Genomic DNA, 23,733 nt, shown 5'->3' on the forward strand with positions numbered 1-23,733 from the left:
ATATGGATGCCTGATGCAGGGTCGAAATGTTGTTCCATATAAAATCACCCGGGAGCGTGAGCTGCAGTGTTCCGGCGTTTCCTTTTTGTTGTCCTCTATTGAATCAACTGGTTACACCACAAGAGGCTGCTGAGGGGAGGACGGCTCATAATAATGGAAAATGCTGCACACTGGAATGGAGTAAATGGAATGGTATCAAACACACTATACCATTCCATTGATTCCATTCCAGCCACTACTATGAACCCGTCCTCCCCAATTAAGGTACCACCAACCTCCTGTGGGTTAAACAGAACCTGACAGAGTTGAGCATCACATTACCTCTCTCTCTCGCTCGGTTCTGGACAGCTGCATCTGTTTCAGCATCTGAGAGCGCTGCTCCATCACCAGGGTCTTCTCATAGGTGAAGGCTGCAATGTCACTATCGTGCTGAGGACAGAAATGCAAAGAAACTGGCAAAAAAAAGGGGCAAAACCCTTGACAAATGGTTTCTTATTAATACTATAGCAGGTATGATTAAGTGTGAGTGCAGCTGCTTACCATCTCCACCACCTCCACTACAGCGTTGAGACGGAGGTGATACAGGAACATCTGCAGGTCCTTCTTCATCTGAATACTGTTGTCATCCATCTGAGCCACTGTGAAGATACGCATCTTACACTTCCTCCACACCTGGGGCGGACAAGGAACAGAGAGATAGAAAAAAAGGAAAGAAACTATGCGCGTCTGTAAACTGTTCTAAATGCTATAGTGCTTCAGTCCATTATCAGTTGTGGAAATTGTTTAATGGCCCCTTGCAATTAACCATTTTTTTTATCTGGCCATTATTAGAATGTAGTGCGTATATAATTGTTCTTCTTTTTTTACAAAGCAACAGTATACAGTACCCAAAGGCATATGGTGCCAATGCCACAATACCTTGTGTTGGCGCAGTAAGAAAGGCAGCAGCATGAGAAGACCTCCATCATGAACAATCCACCACACGTCTATGGTGCCCTCCCCCAGACGGTCCTGGTTGCAGGGGAACTTGTCAATGTTCTTAGCAACCAGCAGGGCCTGATGGGCTGACGTAGTCTCTCTCACTGTCTCTGTGGGATAAGGAGGATATTTACTGTACTGCTTTTATTGTTATCAGTGCAAGAAACCCATATAATTAGGCCCCACAGTTTTGACTGACTCTGGTCAAGTCATTTGGTCAGGAAAAACTCTTAACCCTGCCCATAAACATACAAAAATGTTCTCAGAACCTAAAACCAAATCTCAATAAGTAGCTAAGCTAGCTTAATTTTTCAAATGTATGTGGATGTCGTCACAAGAGGCTACTTAGTATGACATACTTTGATTCTACTTAAAATCTACTGTAGACTAGTATAGCAAACGATGGTGTATACTGTGGAGGATACTAGAGTATGGTGTGTGTACCAATGAAGTTCTTCCAGGGGTAGGAGTCCTCAGCCTGTTTCCAGCCCCCAGGCCAGGCCATGAGAACGGCGTTGTGTTTCATGCCCCCCAGCCCTGCCGACTGGATCAGGTGGGAGAAACCATCCCGCAGGTTAGAGGACACCACCACGTGGCAGAAACCTTTGGTACGCTCCGCGTGCATGACCGACTTGACGTTCTGCACCAAGAAAAGACAAGCAAACATCAGGAGAAAATATAATGAAAGAGTGAAGAGGAGGATGAATTGATGGGAAAGTGAAAATAAATACAGTTTCCAGAAATACACTTGCAAAATACCGATAGTGGGTGAAACATTTGATGCAAGAATACAGAGGTAAGAAAAAGTGAGTGAACCCTTTGGAAATACCTGGATTTCTGCATAAATTGGTCATAAAATGATCTGATCATCTAGGTCACAACAATAAACAAACACAGTCTGCTTAAACTAATAACACACAAACAATTATACGTTTTCATGTCTTTATTGAACACACTGTGTAAACATTCACAGGGCAGGGTGAAAAAAGTATGTGAACCCTTGGATTTAATAACTGGTTGACTCTCCTTTGGCAGCAATAACCTCAACCAAGCGTTTTCTGTAGTTGCAGATCCGACCTGCACAAAGGTCAGGAGGAATTTTGGACCATTCCTCTTTACAAAACTGTTTCAGTTCAGCAATATTCTTGGGATGTCTGGTGTGAACTGTTCTATTGAGGTCATGCCACAGCATCTCAATCGGGCCGAGGTCAGGACTCTCCAGTAATCGTATTTGCTTCTGTTGAAGCCATTCTGTTCTTGATTTACTTCTGTGTTTTGGGTCGTTGTCCTGTTGCATCACTCAACTTCTGTTGAGCTTCAATTGGCGGACAGATAGCTTTACATTCTCTTGATAAACTTGGGATTTCATTTTTCCGTCGATGATAGCAAGCTGTCCAGGCCCTGCAGCAGCAAAGCAGCCCCAAACCATGATGCTCCCTGCACCATACAGTTGGGTTGAGGTTTTGATGTTGGTGTGCTGTGCCTTTTTTTCTCCACACATAGTGTTTGTGTGTTCCTTCCAAACAACTCAAATGTAGTCTCATCTGTCCACAGAATATTTTGCCAGTAGCACTGTGGAACATCCAGGTTCACTTTTGACATCGGGCGTTAAACTATCGTCCGTTAAACTAACGGGCCGATACCAATGTTGGCATTTTTAGCTAATATCGGCCAATTCCGATATGTTCACTGATATATCGTGCATCCCTAGTATGTATGTATGTATGTATGTATGTATGTATGTATCCAGTGATGTTATCCTCGCAAGGGGAGGGTGCTAGAGTATGGAAAACAGGGGTGACAATCATTTTGACTGTTATCTTTCGAGATTGTTTAAAAAAGAATTAAAACAAAATCTTTCTGAGCAATTGTATTAGTATAAAATAATATACCAATTATTTTGAGCATAGAATATCACTCAGTACTTGTATTTATTTTACGCAGTCTTTTTTGCTCATATTTATCAAGGTTGCCAATAATTATGGACCTAACTGTATGTGACTGACTGCAATAAGGGCAATGGAAAAAGAGTGTATTGTCTTTTACATAAACAAATGAACTATGCTATAGTTGATTTGATTTCACGCTGCATAGCCATATAGCCTAGGCTACTAAGCACAGTAACATAATTCAAAAAATATGCTATTCTATTCTTTTGAAATACATTTTATTTGTTGCATAATGTTTTTTAAGGCCTGCCTAAATGGAAATAATAATAGATTTCTTTGTGATGGTGTATATTAAATGGACTAAGACTTAAAATAGACGCCTGCAGCATTGGTCAATTCGAATTTGTCGAGGCCCGGCTATTCTAGTTTTAAAGAATAAAAAATAGGATTTTGTGTCTGTCATATCATTAGTATTGTATCCTCTTCTACATTATTAAATTGAAGGCTGACCAACATGTCTCGTTGCCAAGGTTCATTTGAGGGTGTTTGTGAAAGAAAGTAATGCAAAAGTAATATAACGCATTACTCTGCACAAAGTCATTTTCATAAATATAGTACATATTACTCCTTACTTTCAAAGTAACGCGTTACTTTATGAAAATGACTTTGTGCAGAGTAACGTGTTACTTTGAAAGTAAGGAGTAATATGTAATATATTACTTTCCCAAGTAACAAATCCCAACAATGGATACGAATTCCCTGCCGCCATGATCATGTGATATGAGTGTCTCAGTCTCACCTGCTCTGCGCTCTTGGCCTCGGCTCCCAGGGTCATGTAGGTGCCCTCCAGCACAGAGCTGACGATGGTCAGGCCTTTCCCTGCCTTCAGCTGGGTGGTGAAGGACAGCAGACGAGGGTGTTTCACCCCCAGGTCTGAATCCAACTTCAGTAGCACCAGTAGCTGAGGCCTGGGGGGAGAGATAAGGTAAAGTACATTCAGTATATGTCAATAGATAGGCATCAGGAAAAGTCCCTAAACTAGGTCACCAGACAGAACATCAAGACAACTGTGTGTATTGTGCATCAGATCTACACTAGATTGTACAGTCTTCAAACTGACAATGCACCCCTATGTTTTGATTTCGAAGCCATTCTTGTATCTTTCACAACTAAAGCTGCCAAATAACTCTAAAATCTTGCATATATAACCTGTTTCAAATGATCCCTTTTATGCTCAACATAGCCACTTCAAATGTTCACTCGCTCTGTAATGGGAAAAATATCCTTTCTATTTTATTCAGCTAAGTTAGATTATATTTTTCTTACTATAAAATCATATAAAATAATGGCACAGGACTTATAAGCATATCTTTTCAGCTAAATGAACAAGCCTACAAATCAAATCAATGTTTATCTGTCACGTGCGTCGAATACAACAGGTGTAGACCTTACAGTGAAATGCTTACTTACAGGCTCTAACCAATAGTGCAACAAAGGTATTAGGTGAACAATAGGTAAGTAAAGAAATAAAAAGTTTTTAAAAAAGACAGTGAAAAATAACAGTAGCGACGCTATATACAGTAGCGAAGCTATAAAAGTAGCAAGGCTAGATACAGACACCGGTTAGTCAGGCTGATTGAGGTAGTATGTACATGTAGATATGGTTAAAGTGACTATGATTTTATGATGAACAGAGAGCATCAGTAGCGTAAGAGAGGGGTTGGCGTGTGGTGGGTGGTAGGACACAATGCAGATAGCCCTGTTAGCCAATGTGCGGGAGCACTGGTTGGTTGGGCCAATTGAGGTAGTATGTAGATGCATGTATAGTTAAAGTGACTATGCATATATAATAAAACAGAGAGTAGCAGCAGTGTAAAAGAGGGGTTGGGGGGGGGGCACACAATGAAAAATAGTCCAGGTAGCCATTTGATTAACTGTTTAGGAGTCTGATGGCTTGGAGGGAAAAACTGTTGAGAAGCCTTTTTGTCCGAGACTTGGCACTCCGGTACCGCTTGCCATGCGGTATCAGAGAGAACAGTCTATGACTGGGGTGGCTGGGGTCTTTTTAGGACCTTTCCTCTGACACCGTCTGGTGTAGAGTTCCTGGATGGCAGGCAGCTTAGCCCCAGTGATGTACTGGGCCGTACACACTACCCTCTATAGAGCCTTGCGGTCGGAGGCCGAGCAGTTGCCGTGCCAGGCAGTGATGCAACCAGTCAGGATGCTCTCGATGTTGCAGCTGTAGAACCTTTGAGGATCTCAGGACCCATGCCAAATCTTTTTAGTTTCCTGAGGGGGGAATAGGCTTTGTCGTGCCCTCTTCATGACGGTCCTGGTGTGTTTGGACCATTCTAGTTAGTTGGTAATGTGGACACCAAGGAACTTGAAGCTCTCAACCTGCTCCACTACAGCCCCGTCGGTGAGAATGGGGGCGTGCTCGGTCCTCCTTTTCCTGTAGTCAACAATCATCTCCTTAGTCTTGGTCACGTTAAGGGGTAGGTTGTTATTCTGGCACCACCCAGCCAGGTCTCTGACCTCCTCCCTATAGGCTGTCTCGTCGTTATTGGTGATCAGGCCAACCACTGTTGTGTCGTCAGCAAACTTAATGATGGTGTTGGAGTCGTGCCTGGCCATGCAGTCGTGGGTGAACAGGGAGTACAGGAGGGGACTGAGCATGCACCCCTGGGGGGCTCCAGTGTTGAGGATCAGCGTGGCAGAGGTGTTGCTACCTACCCTCACCACCTGGGGGCGGCCCATCAGGAAGTCCAGGATCCAGTTGCAGAGGGAGATGTTTAGTCCCAGGATCCTTAGCTTAGTGATGAGCTTCGAGGGCATTATGGTGTTGAATGCTGAGCTGTAGTCAATGAACAGCATTCGCACATAGGTGTTCCTTTTGTCCAGGTGGGAAAGGGCAGTGTGGAGTGCAATAGAGATTGCATCATCTATGGATCTGTTTGGGCGGTATGCAGTCTTCATCCTGTATTGACGCTTTGCCTGTTTGATGGCTCGTCGCAGGGCATAGCAGAATTTCTTATCAGCTTCCGGGCTGCCGCACCTTGAAAGCGGCAGCTCTACCCTTCAGCTCAGTGCGAATGTTGCCTGTAATCCATGGCTTCTGGTTGGGGTATGTACGTACAGTCACTGTGGGGACGACGTCCTCGATACACTTATTGATAAAGCCAGTGACTGATGTGGTGTACTCCTCAATGCCATCGGAAGAATACCGGAACATGTTCCAGTCTGTGATAGCAAAACAGTCCTGTAGTTTAGCATCGGCTTCATCTGACCACTTTTTTATAGACCGAGTCACTGGTGCTTCCTGCTTTAATTTTTGCTTGTAAGCAGGAATCAGGAGGATAGAGTTGTGGTTGGATTTACCAAATGGAGGGCGAGGGAGAGCTTTGTATGCGTCTCTGTGTGTGGAGTACAGGTGATCTAGAATGTTTTCCCCTCTGGTTGCCCATTTAACATGTTGACAGAAATTTGGTAAAACTGATTTAAGTTTCCCTGCATTAAAGTCTCCAGCCACTAGGAGCGCCGCCTCTGGGTGAGTGGTTTCCTGTTTGCTTATTTCCTTATACAGCTGACTGAGTGCTGTCTTAGTGCCAGCATACGTCTGTGGTGGTAAATAAACAGCCACAAAAAGTTTAGCTGAAAACTCTAGGCAAGTAGTGTGGCCTGCAATTTATCACAATATACTCTACTTCAGGCGAGCAACATCTAGAGACTTCCTTAGATTTCGTGCACCACCTGTTGTTTACAAATATGCAAAGACTGCCCCCCCTCGTCTTACCGGAATGTGCTGTTCTATCTTGCCGGTGCAGCTAGCTGAATATCCATGTCGTCATTCAGCCACGATTCCGTGAAACATAGAATATTACAGTTTTTAATGTTTCGTCGGTAGGATATTCGTGATCGTACCTTGTCTAATTTATTGTCCAATGATTGCACGTTGGCGAGTAATATTGACGGTAACGGCAGCTTTCCCACTCGCCTTCTGCAGATCCTCACGAGGCATCCCGCTCTGTGTCCTCTGTACCAGCATCTCTTCCTCTTGCAAATAACTGGGATGTTGGCCTTGTCGGGTGTTAGGAGAATGTCTTGTGCGTCCTGCTTGTTGAAGAAAAAATCTGTCTAATCCAAGGTGAGTGATCGCTGTCCTGATATCCAGAAGCTCTTTTTTGCCGTAAGATACGGTTGCAGAAACATTATGTACAAAAACAAGTTACAAATAACGGCAACAAAAAAAACACATAATAGCACAATTGGTTGGGTGCCCGTAAAGCTGCTGCCATTTCTTCCGGCGCCATTTTCTGTAAATGCCTATGGCATGGAGCATAGCCAGATAACACATGCCTACAGTAGGCCAACTCATATTCTGTTCTTCTGAAATACATTTTCTTCATATCATAATGTTCGTTTGGACCCAATTAAAATAAATGATGGATTCATTGTGATGGTGTAACTTACATTACATTTATTTGACTTTTTTTTTTTAAATGTTCCAAAGGTGTAGGTCAGCAGCTTGTGTCCATGGAGGCCAGGAGATGCTAAACGTGTTAATGTACATTTTCGGTCAATTACAGTGAGACCGTGAGACAGTCTTTTGCATGACAATAACTGTCTGACAAAATTTCATGACTCTTCGAAGAGGAAGGGTTTTATCATCACTCTACAGTCGTGGCCAAAATTTTTGAGAAGGAGACAAATATTAATTTCCACTAAGTTTGCTGCTTCAGTGTCTTTAGATATTTTTGTCAGATGTTACTATGGAATACTGAAGTATAATTACAAGCATTTCATAGGTGTCAAAGGCTTTTATTGACAATTATGCGAAGTTGATGCAAGACTCAATATTTACAGTGTTGACCCATCTTTTTCAAGACCTCTGCAATCGGCCCTGACATGCTGTCAATTAACCTCTGGGCCACATCCTGACTGATGGCAGCCCATTCTTGCATAATCAATGCTTGGAGTTTGTCAGAATTTGGGGGTTTTTGTTTGTCCAACCGCCTCTTGAGGATTGACCACAAGTTCTCAATGGGATTAAGGTCTGGGGAGTTTCCTGGCCATGGACCCAAAATATCGATGTTTTGTTCCGCGAGCCACTTAGTTATCACTTTTGCCTTTTGACAAGGTGCTCCATCATGCTGAAAATGGCATTGTTCGTCACCAAACTGTTCCTGGCAAGTTGGGAGAAGTTGCTCTCTGAGGATGTGTTGGTACCATTCTTCATTCATGGCTGTGTTCTTAGGCAAAATTGTGAGTGAGCGCACTCCCTTGGCTGAGAAGCAGCCCCACACATTAATGGTCTCAGGATGCTTTACTGTTGGCATGACACAGGACTGATGGTAGCACTCACCTTGTCTTCTCCGGACAAGATTTTTTCCAGATGCCCCAAACAATCGGAAAGGGGATTCATCAGAGAAAATGACTTTACCCCAGTCCTCAGCAGTCCAATCCCTGTACCTTTTGCAGAATATCAGTCTGTCCCTGATGTTTTTTCTGGAGAGAAGTGGCTTCTTTCCTGTCCTTCCTGACACCAGGCCATCCTCCAGAAGTTTTCGCTTCACTGTGCGTGCAGATGCCCACACACTTGCCTGCTGCCATTCCTGAGCAAGCTCTGTACTGGTGGTGCCCCAATCCCGCAGCTGAATCAACTTTAGGAGACGGTCCTGGCGCTTGCTGGACTTTCTTGGGCACCCTGAAGCCTTCATCACAACATTTGAACCGCTCTCCTTCAAGTTCTTGATGATCCGATAAATGGTTGATTTAGGTGCAATCTTACTGGCAGCAATATCCTTGCCTGTGAAGCCCTTTTTGTGCAAAGCAATGATGACGGAACGTGTTTCCTTGCAGGTAACCATGTTTAACAGAGGAATAACAATGATTCCAAGCACCACCCTCCTTTTGAAGCTTCCAGTCTGTTATTCGAACTCAATCAGCATGACAGAGTGATCTCCAGCCTTGTCCTCGTCAACACTCACACACCTGTGTTAACGAGAGAATCACTGACATGATGTAAGCCGGTCCTTTTGTGGCAGGGCTGAAATGCAGTGGAATTTTTTTGGGGGGGGATTCAGTTCATTTGCATGGCAAAGAGGGACTTTGCAATTAATTGCAATTCATCTGATCACTCTTCATAACATTCTGGAGTATATGCAAATTGCCATCATACAAACTGAGGCAGCAGACTGTGTGAAAATTAATGTGTCATTCTCAAAACTTTTGGCCACGACTGTACATTGGCCAAGGAGTCATCGCCACCCTACGCTCTACACGGTTCTCGGCCTCTCACCTCCAGTTCTTAGTGTGTGTTGGCACCTCCTCCAGGCGGATCAGAGCGTAGCGAGCAGCGTTCAGGGACAGACCTCTGATCCCGTCTCCCCACTCCTTCTCTGCCCTGAGAGGAAAGAGAGTTAAATTATACATTTTGTTTAACCTTTATAGAACTAGGCAAGTAAGTTAACCTGTTTAGGATAGGGGGCAGTATTTTCACGTCCGGATAAAAAACGTACCCGATTTAATCTGGTTATTACTCCTGCCCAGAAAGTAGAAAATGCATATAATTAGAAAACACCCTAAAGTTTCTAAAACTGTTTGAATGGTGTCTGTGAGTATAACAGAACTCATATGGCAGGCCAAAACCTGAGAAGATTCTATATGGGAAGTGCCCTCTCTGACCATTTCTTGGCCTTCTATAGCCTCTTTATCGAAAACAGAGGATCTCTGCTGTAACGTGACATTTTCTAAGACTCCCATAGACTCTCAGAAGGCGCCAGAACGTTGAATGATGACTCTGCAGTCCCTGGCTGAAAAACAGTAGCGCATTTGGATAGTGGTCGATCCGAGAACAATGAAACGGGCTCGCGCGTGCACGTGAAGAGTCCATTTTACATTTTCAGTCTTTGAACGAAAACAACGTCGCCCGGTCGGAATATTATCGCTATTTTACGAGAAAAATCGCATAAAAATTGATTTTAAACAGCGTTTGACATGCTTCGAAGTACGGTAATGGAATATTTTGAATTTTTTTGTCACGATACGCGCCGGCGCGTCACCCTTCGGATAGTGTCTTGAACGCAAGAACAAAACGCCGCTATTTGGATATAACTATGGATTATTTGGAACCAAACCAACATTTGTTGTTGAAGTAGAAGTCCTGGGAGTGCATTCTGACAAAGAACAGCAAAGGTAATCCAATTTTTCTTATAGTAAATCTGAGTTTGGTGAGTGCCAAACTTGGTGGGTGTCAAAATAGCTAGCCTGTGATGGCCGGGCTATCTACTCAGAATATTGCAAAATGTGCTTTCACCGAAAAGCTATTTTAAAATCGGACATAGCGATTGCATAAAGGAGTTCTGTATCTATAATTCTTAAAATAATTGTTATGTTTTTTGTGAACATTTATCGTGAGTAATTTAGTAAATTCACCGGAAGTGTTCGGTGGGTATGCTAGTTCTGAACGTCACATGCTAATGTAAAAAGCTGGTTTTTGATATAAATATGAACTTGATTGAACAAAACATGCATGTATTGTATAACATAATGTCCTAGGAGTGTCATCTGATGAAGATCATCAAAAGGTTAGTGCTGCATTTAGCTGTGGTTTTGGTGACATTATATGCTAGCTTGAAAAATGGGTGTGATTATTTCTGGCTGGGTACTCTCCTGACATAATCTAATGTTTTGCTTTCGTTGTAAAGCCCTTTTTGAAATCGGACAATGTGGTTAGATAAAGAAGAGTCTTGTCTTTAAAATGGTGTAAAATAGTTATATGTTTGAAAAATAGAAGTTTGGGGATTTTTGAGGACTTTGTAATTCGCGCCACGCCCTATCATTGGATATTGGAGCGGTGTTCCGCTAGCGAATTGTGCGCTGCCCTATGGGACTCCCGATCATGGCCACTTGTGATACAGCCCGGGATCGAACCAGGGTCTGTAGTGACACCTCTAGCACTGAGATGCAGTGCCTTAGAATGCGTCGCCACTCGGGAGCCCCTGAGTTCAGAGAGTGGGTTAAAAAAGGCAGGAACACTATAGGATTACAGAGATCTCACACATTAGGTCACAAAAGCAATAAACCAAACTGAAACCAATGCAATGCACCAAACTGTAACTGAAGCCAATTATAACACACAGTCCAGAACATGGGTTAAAGAAAGGGTGGGACACGTGTAGAGATGTATGATACGGTGTTATATTGTATTGTGTGGGGAACAGCCACACTACATAAAAGCTGAGTGTCACACATTTAAGTACCACAACCAATGTAATTACAATACAGTACAATGTTATTGAGCTGTAATTGGGAAACCAAACTCTTACCCTCTGTACTCAATGTACTTATAGATGCATCCTGCGATGGACATGGCTACCAGGGCATAGTACCAGGAGGAGATGAACATGAGGGAGAGACAGAGACTCATCCCCAAGAATGACAGAGTCCTGCAGGTACCAGAGAACAGGACAACAGGGGCTTAGTTTTTGGATAGGCATTAGGTCAGTGTTCCTTAGTCCTGATATTTCTTGGACACCTACTTTTATTCCATACCAACACTAACACACCTGATTTAATTAATCAAGGGCTTGATGATTAGTTGATTGGTTGAATCAGGTGGGTTAGTGCTTGGGAAAAAAAAAAAAAATCTAACTTCGTTTGTCACAAACGCTGAACAATTGTAGACCTTACCGTGAAATGCTTACTTACAAGCCCTTAACCAACAATGCAGTTCCAGAAAGAGTTAAGAAAATATTTACCAAATAAACTAAAGAAAAAAATTATAAAAAGTAACAAAATAAAAATAACGAGGCTATATACAGGGGGTACCGGTACCGAGTCAATGTGCGGGGGCATTGGTTAGTCGAGGTAATTTGTACATTTGATTAATTGTTCAGCAGTCTTTTGGGTAGGGGGTAGAAGCTGTTAAGGAGCCTTTTGGTCGTAGATGTGGCACTCTGGTACCGCTTGACATGCGGTAGCAGAGAGAACAGTCTATGACTTGAGTGACTGGAGTCTGACAATTTTTAGGGCCTTCCTCTGACACTGCCTGGTATAGAGATCCTGGATGGCAGGAAGCTTGACCTCAGTGATGTACTGGGCCGTACGCACTACCCTCTGTATCGCCTTATGGTCAGACGCCTTAGCAGTTGCCATACCAGGCAGAAATGCAACCGGTCAGGATGCTCCCCAATGGTGCAGCTGTAGAACTTTTTGTGGATCTGGGGACCCATACCAAACCTTTTCAGTCTCCTGAGGGGGGAAAGGTGTTGTTGTGCCCTCTTCACGACTGTCTTGTTGTGCTTTGACCATGTTTGTTTGTTGGTGATTTGTTGGACACCAAGGAACTTGAAACTCTCAACCCGCTCCACTACAGCCCCGTCGATGAGAATGTGGGCCTGTTCTGCCCACCTTTTCCTGTAGTCCACGATCAGCTCCTTTGTCTTGCTCACATTGGCTGTCTCATCGTTGTCGGTAATCAGGCCTACCACTGTTGTGTCGTCAGCAAACCTAATGATGGTGTTGGAGTCATGTTTGGCCACGCAGTCGTGGGTTAACAGGGAGTACAGGAGGGGACTAAGCACAAACCCTTGAGGGGCCCCCATGTTGAGGATCAGCGTGGCAGACGTGTTGTTGCCTACCCTTACCACCTGGGGGCGGCCCGTCAGGAAGTCCAGGATCCAGTTGCAGAGGGAGGTGTTTAGTCCCAGGGTCCTTAGCTTAGTGATGAGCTTTGTGGGCACTATGGTGTTGAACGCTGAGCTGTAGTCAATGAACAGCATTCTCACATTAGGTGTTCCTTTTGTCCAGGTGGGAAAGGGCAGTGTCGAGTGCGATTGAGATTGCGTCATCTGTGGATCTGTTGGGGCGGTCTGTGGATTGGAGTGGGTCTATGGTATCCGGGATGATGCTGTTGATGTGAGCCATGACCAGCCTTTCAAAGCACTTCATGGCTACCGACGTGAGTGCTACGGGGCGGTAATCATTTAGGCAGGTTACCTTTCGCTTCCTTGGGCACAGGGACTATGGTGGTCTGCTTGAAACATGTAGGTATTACAAACTTGGTCATGGAGAGGTTGAAAATGTCAGTGCAGACACTTTCCAGTTGGTCCGCGCATGATTTGAGTACACGTCCTGGTAATCCGTCTGGCCCCGCGGCTTTGTGAATGTTGACCTGTTTAAATGTCTTGCTCACATCGACTACTGAGAGCGTTATCACAGTCGTCCGGGACAGCTGGTGCTCATATGCATGCTTCAGTGTTGCTTGCGTCGAAGCGAGCATAAAAGGCATTTATCTCGACTGATAGACTTGGGTCCCTGGGCAGCTTGCAGCTGGGTTTCCCTTTGCAGTCCGTAATAGTTTGCAAGCCCTGCCACATCCGACGAGCGTCAGACCTGGTGTAGTGGGATTCAATCTTCATCCTGTATTGACGCTTTGCCTGTTTGATGCTTCATCTGAGAGCATAGCAGGATTTCCTATAAGCATTCAGATTAGTGTCCCGCTCCTTGAAAGTGGCAGCTCTAGTCTTTAGCTCGATGCGGATGTTGCCTGTAATCCATGGATTCTGGTTGGGATATGTATGTACGGTCACTGTGGGGATGACGTCGTCGATGCACTTATTGATGAAGCCGATGATGGAGGCGGTATACTCCTCAATGCCATTGGATGAATCCCGGAACATATTCCAGTCTGTGCTAGTAAAACAGTCCTGTGGCGTAGCATCCGCGTCATCTGACCACTTCCATATTGAGGGAGTCACTGATACTCCCTGCTTTAGTTTTTGCTTGGAAGCAGGAATCAGTAGGATAGAATTATGGTCAGATTTGCCAAATGGAGGGCAAGGGAGAGCTTTGTATGCGTCTCTGTGTGTGGAGTAAAGGTGGTCTATAGTTGTTTTTCCTCTGGTTGCACATGTGACATGCTAGGAGAAATTAGGTAAAACTGATTTAAGTTTCCCTGCATTAAAGTCCCCGGCCACTAGGAGTGCCGCTTCTGGATGAGCATTTTCTTGCTTGCTTATGGCCTTATACATCTTGTTGAGTGCGGTCTTAGAGCCAGCATCGGTTTGTGGTGGTAAATAGACTGCTACAAATAATATTGATGAAAACTCTTGGTACATAGTGTGGTCTACAGTGTATCATAAGGTACTCCACACCTCAGGCGTGCAATATCTAGAGATTTCTTTAATATTAGACATCGCGCACCAGCTGTTATTGACAAATAGATACACATCCCCACCCCTCGTCTTACCATCCTGCCGATGCATGGAAAATTCTGCCAGCTCTATATTATCCGTGTCATCGTTCAGCCATAACTTGGTGAAACATAAGATATTACAGTTTTTAATGTCCCGTTGGTAGGATAGTCTTGATCGTAAATCATCTACATTGTTTCCAATGATTGCACATTGGCCAATAGAACGGATGGTAGGAGGTTTACTCACGCGCCTACGAATTCTCAGAAGGCAGCCCGACCTCCTTTTTCTCCATCTTTTCTTCACGCAAATGATGGGGATTCGGAACTGTTCCCAAGAAAGCAGTATATCCTTCACGCCGGACTCGTTAAAGAAGAAATCTTCATCCAGTTCGAGGTGAGTAATTGCTGTTCTGATGTCTAGAAGGTATTTTCGGTCATAAGAGACGGTAGCAGCAACATGTACAAAATAAGTACCAAAACAAAGTAACAAAATATGCGAAAAAAGTAACAAAATAGCACAGTTGGATAGGAGCACGTAAAACGCCAGCCATCCCCTCTGGCGCCATTCTCAACAAAACCTGCACTCCTTGTGGGTCCAAAGGTCCAGAATGGAATATAATTGCATTTGGCGCTTTTGGTATGAGAAATAAACTCACCAGTGGTAAAACTTAAACCTGGGCCTCCAGTTGGGAGTGCGTAGCAGTGTCTGGACGGCACAGGCTAGGTTGACAAACAGGTAACACATCAGGAAAAACCTGCAACCCAGACCCACGGAAAGGACAAAGAAAAGTGACTTATTTTTGACCAACAGGCTTTTGAGGCAAGATTATTCACACTGAGCTAAACACTCACATTGAGAGAATGGGGGCAACAGCATCCAGTGATGCAATGAGGATTCCAATCTCACAGATACCAACAGTCATCAAGAGGGCCCAGGTAGGTTCCCCATTGGCTTTACCATGACCAAACACCTAGAGAGACAGAGACAGAACTAGCTGACGTGTTTCTGTTTTCGAGATGCAAAAGCAAGGGCAGAGTCTCTAGGACCTTCTTACCTGCAGAAAGGGTACGATCCCATCGCGTGCTATGGCCTGCAACAGGCGAGGGGCACCAGTGAGGCTCTGCAGCCCTGCCCCACAGCAGGAGAAGAAGGAGCCAATCACGATTACCCACGGAGAAGGCCATGCCAGAGTTCCAATCACCAAGTTCTTCTTAACCGAGTCCCCAAATCTGTAGCAGAAATACACACAGTTGAATGTTATACAAACACAGGTACTGTACTGTACAGGAGAGAACTAGACCAAAAGAAAGACATAAATGTGAGCACATACTGTACACATAATGAAAAACCCAGTAATAATCTTAGGCTGATTGGGACAGAACAGCTGAACACCCTATCACATGACATTGAACTTATTGGCACACAATGTTCTCTTTACAATGCTGTCCGTGTACGTGTGGTCTTTCCTTCTAAATGCGCAACAAGGGGGTATGTGTATGATGGGTATTTGATATAGAAATAATACAGAGCAGTAAAGGCTTCCGCATCAAAGTTACATAATGACATAACAGCTATTTCCAATTTGTAAATAATAATAATAGTTACTTGGAAGTACTAACTGTGGAATAATAATAATATATGTATTTTATATAGCGCTTTTCACTATAAAGATAATCACAACAACGCTTAAATAGTACTTACTTGTCTCTCAAAACGACACCCTCGATACAGGCACCAAATAGGACAACACAGGTCATGTCTGGGAGTTGTGTTTAAGATAGTAACACACACACACACACACACACACACACACACACACACACACACACACACACACACACACACACACACACACACACACACACACACACACACACACACACACACACACACTTCCCCAAGGATACAAATAAAAGAAGTGGTTGCTATGGCCAGAATGGTACCGATGGGAATCGATCTCTGGGCATCTCTCAGGTCTCCAGATCTGTTGGAGCCCGCCATGATTCCTGTGATGGAAACACACAAACCGTACTAGTCAAACGTTTGGACAAACCTACTCATTCCAGGGTTTTTCTTGATTTTTACATTGTAAAATAATAGTGAAGACATCAAAAAATACATAGTTCTTCCAAACCTCAAGTTACAGTAGCACCCCAACAATCTGCATGAGGGTGACAATCAATCAATAATGTCATGGTATGGTAGTTACATTATGTCTATGGTGCCAATATGGTCGCTATACCAACCTGTGACAGAGGGGAAGTAGATTCCCACCAGCAGAGTGAAGAAGGTGGAGATGTCATTGAAGATGTAAGGCTTGTAGATATCTCTGGAGTTATCCTGGACTGGGACAGACGACTGATTCTTCTTCTCAACCAACATCCCACTGGGCCCGTAGTCACCCCACATGTTGTCTATGGGGGACACAGAGGAGACACATTATAGTAGACTATAAAAACTGTTGATATCCAAATGTTTTGTCAATTGAGAAATAACACACACAAAAAAAAGACTAATATACTTTGATTTCCTAATTCAAACAACAGGTTGAGAAGACAAACCAAGAATTTGTATAAGGATCCCCATTAGCCTCTGCCAAGGCAGCAGCTATGGTTCCTGGGGTCCAAACAAGATTAAAGCAACTACGTCACCATATTTTTTTGATAAAACAGTACATTATATAACACATTATTAACCTACAACTCTACTATACAACATGTATAATACCAAAATACTATACCACAATAATATTACAACATTACAATGTACGTGTGTGTTAGCGTGTGTATGTGCCTGTGTGTGTGTGTGTGTGTGTGTGTGTCTTCCCAGTTTGCTTTGTTCATGATAATACTATGATAAATGATGGTATGACCATGGTAAGTGAGTAACTAGTAGTATGAATGTAGAAGGCCTGGTAACATTTGTACTGTGTAGGTCTCCACCAGGCCTATCCAGTGTAGTAACGTTCCCCAGGCAGTGGATTGTAGCTGACCTTTGATGACCCCGCTGAGCAGGCCTGGGATGCCCTGGATCTCAGTCACGTTGTTCAGGGTAAAATATTCATCACAGGTAGCGTTGAGGTGGGGGCTGCCACAGAACAGCTTCCACAGCTCGGTGGTGTACGTCACGTTCTTGATCACCTCCGTCTTCATACACTTCTCAAAGTTGTGGTTCTGCAAGGAACGGTTCCCCAGGAGACAGATTCTGTAGGAAACATACATCTATGAGGAGATCTTGTGTAAAGAATATTTTCCTTTTGGCCACTAACGGCTATAAAGAGTCTATTCATATGCGTCACACTGATATCGGGCCTATAAGATCAGATGACTGATGATGGTCCTATAAAGTGTGCCTATTACTCTGACGAGACAAACACAGGCACAAGCATTTAATTGACTAACTAGAACGCATAAATCGAACTCACGGATAGTCTGGTGGTTCTATGATGGTCTTGATGACTCCAGCGTAGATGGCCATGATGGAGAGCACCACACAGGCCAGGAAGACCAGGGCCAGCTTGTTGACATATTTGACCCCCACAAACACCACTAGAGCCATAAGTGCCAGACAGCAGGTCCCATACACACGCATGTTATTCAGCATGGCCTCCGTCTCGTCCTCCTTCTTCTCCGCCACAAACACTGCAGTGTTAGGCACGATGTACGTCTGGAACAAGAATAGGAGTCAGCTAGGACACTAGCTTTATGAAACATTGGTTGGGCCTGACCATGTGACATGTCCAGGAAAAACTCTGGGCCACTGTTATAGGCTATAACAAGGTAACAACTCCTGGAAGAGTCATGTGGTCATTAAAAACTCCTGTCTCAAAACATTGTGCATGTCCTACAGTATATCATGACCAGGCATTCTGTTTCATCCTTACCAGTAGGATTTCAATGGTACCCAGAATGTACATGGACCCAGCGAACGTGGTGCCCAGGTAGAAGCACAAGCCCACAGCCCCACCAAACTCTGGACCCAAAGACCTGGAGATCATGTAGTAGGAGCCTCCAGCTGCATGGGGCAAGAGAACAGATCCATGTAAAACGAATAGAAAATAGCAAAAAGGTATCCACAGAATCTATAGAGCATATGTAATACATTTAATAGTAAATAAACCACCAAGGTAAAACATTGACAGTACTATAGTGTTAAATAACCACGTCTCCATAAAAACACAGGTTGAGGTTTCTTATCCAAGGTGAAAATAAGTTGAAGTTGAACTGGCATTACCTGGCACTACACCATTTGTTGCAATAGCGCTCATTGATATCGCTGTCAGCATGGTCTGTAAGGGAGGAAAAAATACAAAATACTAGCATTGTTGGGTGTATGGATACAATTTCCTCAGGGAGTAAAAAATGAGATGATTAAGATCGACAGAGAATACTACAGTATAGTACCTGAAACTCCCTAAAAGAAAGAAAAGTAAATAGTCAAACTAGATGTATTGTAGACCTATATTCTTCACACCTTAGTACTCTTACATAGTTCTATAGAAAAGTACTCACACAGGTGCAGCACATGACGACAATAGCGAAGGACTCCATGATGCCAGCGGTGCCAACGATCCAGGTGAGACGCAGGAAGAGGATGACTCCCAGGATGTTCTGCATGCAGGGCAGGTACACACCGATGAAGGTGCCCATCTGAGAACGCTAGAGGTGCCAATGCAGAGGGCCAGGGAAGAGGAGAAGTAGTATTACCATGAGTCAGGTTATGGTACAGTAGGGCCTTGTAAGGTATACTGTAACGCCGCAATACAACACTGTACAATCCGGTCCAATTTGTATAATGTTTTTTTTATTTATTGAATATTAAAACATACAATCTACCTGCAGTGAAGCGGCTCAACATTTACATTACATTCAGTCATCTAATCAGAGCAGTCCACAGAAGCAACCAGGGTTAACGCCCTGCCCAAGGGCACGTCGACAGATCTTCCTCCAAGTCAAAACGGGGACCCGAACCAGCGATCTATCGGCCACCGGACCAAGCTCCCAACCACCAGGCCACCAACCCTCCAAGATCTCCCCCTCAACCATCCGAGACCCCCGTCCCTTTCCTGATGACGCCGTTTTTATTCCTCCTCCAGTTTTGAGCCTTTATATTGGGCAGACAAAACCAGTTCCTTACCTCCTCCCGCTATCTTTTCAGGGGGATGAAATTGGAATTTAACCAGCTCTGCAATCCTCATTTGAAAAAGAGAAATGCTTTGAAAAAGGTTTCATTTTAAATTAAATTGAAAATTTGACATCAATCTGCACAAAGGAAAAAAGGCCATTTTGGATTCAAGTAAAACGTTTTGTATAACTGAAGCTTTTAGAGAGAGGATTAGCGCTTTTATATTTAATAATCTCAACTAATCTAGTTCATATTCTTTATATAGATAGGCACGCTTTAGCTTGTCTGGTTTAGAAACCCAGATAAAGCGAAATATGTTTTTCTCATATGATTTGAAAAAATAATCATCAGGAGTAGCAGCGCCATAAGTAAGTGAGCAAACTGAGATTAACTAAGGAGTTAATCAGGGCAATTTTTCCATAGACAGGTATTTACCTCTCCATGGTTGAAGGATCTTGTCTATTTTTACTAGTTTTCTATTGAAATTCATTGTGGAGAGCTCATTTATATATTTTGTGATATGAATACCAAGTATATCTACTTCACCGTCAGCCCATTTTATAGGGAAACTGCAGGGTAATGTAAAAGTTGTATTTTTTAAAGATCCAAAACGTAATATGGTACACTTATCATAATTAGGTTTTAGTCCAGAGAGTCCAGAAAAGTTATCTAGATCTTTAATGAGACATTGCAGGGATCTAGCTTGCAGACTTAATATAAAACTTGAGTCATCGGCATACATGGACACTTTTGTTTTTAAGCCTCGGATTTATAATCCTCTAATGTTATTTGATTTTAATAGCTAGCATTTTGATGGCCATAAAGAATATATATGGTGTCAGCGGACCCCCTTGATTAACTCCTCTTGACAATTCAAAACTCTGAGAAGTAGCTGTTATTTACTATTTTACACCTGGGGTTGCTATACATTACTTTTACCCATTTTATAAGAGACTCACTAATATTTAAAACAGTGCATTCAGAAAGGATTCAGACCCCTTCAATTTTCCATATTTTGTTACGTTACAGCCTTATCTACACACAATACCCCATAATGACAAAGCGAAAACAGGTTTAGACATTTCGGCAAAATTATTACAAATCAAAAACTGTAATACCTTATTTACATACAGTGCCAGTCAAAAGCTTGGACACATCTACGCATTCAAGGGATTTCCTTTATTTTTACATTGTAGAATAATAGTGAAGACATCAAAACTATGAAATAACACATATGGAATCATGTAGAGAGCGAAAAGGTAATAGGTAATATATTTTGATTTGTTTATTTGACATTCTTCAAAGTAGCCACAATTTGCTTTGATGACAGCTTTGCACACTCTTGGAATTCTCTCATCAGCATCATGAGGAAGTCACATGGAATACATTTCAATTAACAGATGTGCCTTGTTAAAAGTTCATTTGTGGAATTTCTTTCCTTCTTAATGTGTTTGAGCCAATCAGTTAAATTGTGACAAGGTAGGGTTAGTATACAGAGGATAGCTTTATTTGGTAAAAAGACCAAGTCCATATTATGGCAAAAAGAGCTCAAATAAGCAAAGAGAGTCCATCATTACTTTAAGACATGAAGGTCAGTCAATGCAGACAATTTCAAGAACTTTGAAAGTTTCTTCAAGTGCAGTCGCAAAAACCATTAAGCGCTATGATGAAACTGGCTCTCATGAGGACCACCACAGGAAAGGAAGATCCAGAGTTACCTCTGCTACAAAGGATAAGTTATAAATTGTAGCTTAACCAGCATGGCTACCACAGCATTCTGCAGCGATATGCCATCCCATCTGGTATGCGCTCAGTGGGACTATAATTTGTTTATCCACAGGACAATGACCCAACACACCTCCAGGCTGTGTAAGGGCTATTTGACCAAGAAGGAAAGTGATGGAGTGCTGCATCAGATGACCTGGCCTCCACAATCACCCAATCTCAACCGAATTGAGATGGTTTGGGATGAGTTGGACCGCAGAGTGAAGGAAAAGCAGCCAACAAGTGCTCAGCATGTGTGAACTCCTTCAAGACTGTTGGAAAAGCATTCCAGGTGAAGCTGGTTGAGAGAATGCCAAGAGGGTGCAAAGCTGTCATCAAGGCAAAGGGTGGCTACTTTGAAGAATCTAAAATATATTTAGATTTATTTAACACTTTTTTGGTTACCACATGATTCCATATGTGTTATCACATGGTTTGGATGTCTTCACTATTATTCTACAATGTACAAAATAGTAAAAATAAAGAATAAACCCTTGAATGAGTAGGTGTGTCCAAGCTTTTGACAGGTACTGTAAGTATTCAGACCCTTTGCTATGAGACTTGAAATTGAGCTCAGGTGCATACTGTTTCCATTGATCATCCTTGAGATGTTTCTACAACTTGGAGTCCACCTGTGGTAAATTTAACTGATTGGACATGATTTGGAAAGGCTCACACCTGTCTAAATTAGGTCCCACAGTTGACAGTGCATGTCAGAGAAAAAACCAAGCCATGAGGTCGAAGGAATTGTCCGTAGAGCTCCGAGACATAAAAAAGTCAAGGGGTCTGAAAACTTTCCAAATGCACTGTATATAAAATCCAGTCCTACTTTATCAAAGGCCTTTTCAAAATCTGTTATAAATACCAGGCCTGGTTTCTTAGATGTTTCATGTTGTTCTATTACTTCTAGTGGTGTATGTACATTATCTCCAATGTATAATCCATGTAAAAAAACCCTCTCTGATAAGGATGAACAATACCTGGTAAAAACTTATTAATTCTGAGTGCTATGCATTTCATTAGTATTTTTCAGTATTATCATGAAAAAATTGAAGAGGCTTCCAGATCTTTATATTTGCAATCTGGGTCTTGTTTTAATAATAGTGAAACCAGACTTTCCTGCTGAGTACATGACAGAGTACCATTTCTATAGGAGTAGTTAAAACATGCTAATAAAGGAGCTTTGAGTATATCTAAAAAGGCTTGATACTTACAGTTGAAGTCAGAAGTTTACATACACCTGAGCAAAATACATTTAAACTCAGTTTCTCAATTCCTGACATTTAATCCTAGTAAAAATTCCCTGTTTTAGGTCAGTTAGGATCACCACTTTATTTTAAGAATGTGAAATGTCAGAATAATAGTAGAGAGAATGATTAATTTCAGCTTTCATTTCTTTCATCATATTCCCAGAGGGTCAGAAGTTTACATACACTCAATTAGTATTTGGTAGCATTGCCTTTAAATTGTTTAACTTGGGTCAAGCAATTCGGGTAGCCTTCCAAAAACTTCCCACAATAAGTTGGATGAATTTTGGCCCATTCCTCCTGACAGAGCTGGTGTAACCGAGTCAGGGTTTTAGGTCTCCTTGCTCGCCCATGCTTTTTCAGTTCTGCCCAAGATTTTTCTATAGGATTGGAGGTCAGGGCTTTGTGATGGACACTCCAATACCTTGACTTTGTTGTCCTTAAGCCATTTTGCAACAACTTTGGAAGTATGCTAGGGGTCATTGTCCATTTGGAAGACCCATTTGCGACCAAGCTTTAACTTCCTGACTGATGTCTTGAGATGTTGCTTCAATATATCCACATAATTTTCCTACCTCATGATGCCATCTATTTTGTGAAGTTCACCAGTCCCTCCTGCAACAAAGCACCCCCACAACATGATGCTGCCACCCCCATGCTTCACGGTTGGGATGGTGTTCTTCGGCTTGCAAGCCTCCCCCTTTTTCCTCCAAACAAAACAATGATCATTATGGCCAAACAGTTCTACTTTTGTTTCATCAGATCAGAGGACATTTCTCCAAAAAGTACGATCTTTGTCCCCATGTGCATTGCAAACTGTAGTCTGGCTTTTTTTATGGCAGTTTGGAGCAGTGGCTTCTTCCTTGCTGAGCGGCCTTTCAGGTTATGTCGACACAGAACTCGTTTTACTGTGGATATGGATACTTTTGTACCCGTTTCCTCCAGCATCTTCACAAGGTCCTTTGCTACTGTTCTGGGATTAATTTGCACTTTTCGCGCCAAAGTACATTCATCTCTAGGAGACAGAATGCGTCTCCTTCCTGAGCGGCATGATGGCTGCGTGGTCCCATGGTGTTTTTACTTGCGTACTATTGTTTGTACAGATGAACGTGGTACCTTCAGGCATTTGGAAATTGCTCCCAAGGATGAACCAGACTTGCAGAGGTCTCCAATTTATTTTATGAGGTCTTGGCGGATTTCTTTTGATTTTCCCATGATGTCAAGCAAAGAGGCACTGAGTTTGAAGGTAGGCCTTGAAATACATCCACAGGTACACCTCCAATTGACTCAAATGATGTCAATTAGCCTATCAGAAGCTTCTGAAGCAATTACATAATTTTCTGGAATTTTCCAAGCTGTTTAAAGGCACAGTCAATTTAGTGTTTGTAAACTTCTCACCCACTGGAATTGTGATACAGTGAATTATAAGTGAAATAATCTGTCTGTAAACAATTGTTGGAAAAATTACTTGTGTCATGCACAAAGTAGATGTGTTGGCGATTCAGGAAGAATTTGTTGCATTTTTCTCCATAT

General features: G+C 42.8%; 1 protein-coding gene across 3 annotated transcripts in view; it reads right to left on the reverse strand.

Annotated features, from left to right (window-relative positions):
* Positions 1-23,733, reverse strand: part of LOC106599281 (solute carrier family 12 member 7) — a 93,053-nt gene that overhangs the window by 11,431 nt on the left and 57,889 nt on the right. For all 3 annotated transcript variants that reach the window (XM_045714692.1, XM_014190430.2, XM_014190432.2), the window contains exons 4-21: positions 18,577-18,723; positions 18,299-18,353; positions 17,949-18,079; positions 17,490-17,731; positions 17,058-17,269; positions 16,312-16,479; positions 15,973-16,071; positions 15,767-15,824; positions 15,120-15,294; positions 14,917-15,035; positions 14,721-14,819; positions 11,195-11,314; positions 9,166-9,270; positions 3,667-3,835; positions 1,423-1,618; positions 919-1,088; positions 541-672; positions 322-429 (exon numbers count right to left, since the gene is read on the reverse strand). In XM_045714692.1, coding sequence (XP_045570648.1) covers positions 322-429; positions 541-672; positions 919-1,088; positions 1,423-1,618; positions 3,667-3,835; positions 9,166-9,270; positions 11,195-11,314; positions 14,721-14,819; positions 14,917-15,035; positions 15,120-15,294; positions 15,767-15,824; positions 15,973-16,071; positions 16,312-16,479; positions 17,058-17,269; positions 17,490-17,731; positions 17,949-18,079; positions 18,299-18,353; positions 18,577-18,723 — 2,505 coding nt within the window. The remainder of the gene's footprint in view (positions 1-321; positions 430-540; positions 673-918; positions 1,089-1,422; positions 1,619-3,666; positions 3,836-9,165; positions 9,271-11,194; positions 11,315-14,720; positions 14,820-14,916; positions 15,036-15,119; positions 15,295-15,766; positions 15,825-15,972; positions 16,072-16,311; positions 16,480-17,057; positions 17,270-17,489; positions 17,732-17,948; positions 18,080-18,298; positions 18,354-18,576; positions 18,724-23,733) is intronic.

This window comes from Salmo salar, chromosome ssa03 (genome assembly GCF_905237065.1).
Source record: "Salmo salar chromosome ssa03, Ssal_v3.1, whole genome shotgun sequence".
Lineage (NCBI taxonomy): Eukaryota > Metazoa > Chordata > Actinopteri > Salmoniformes > Salmonidae > Salmo > Salmo salar.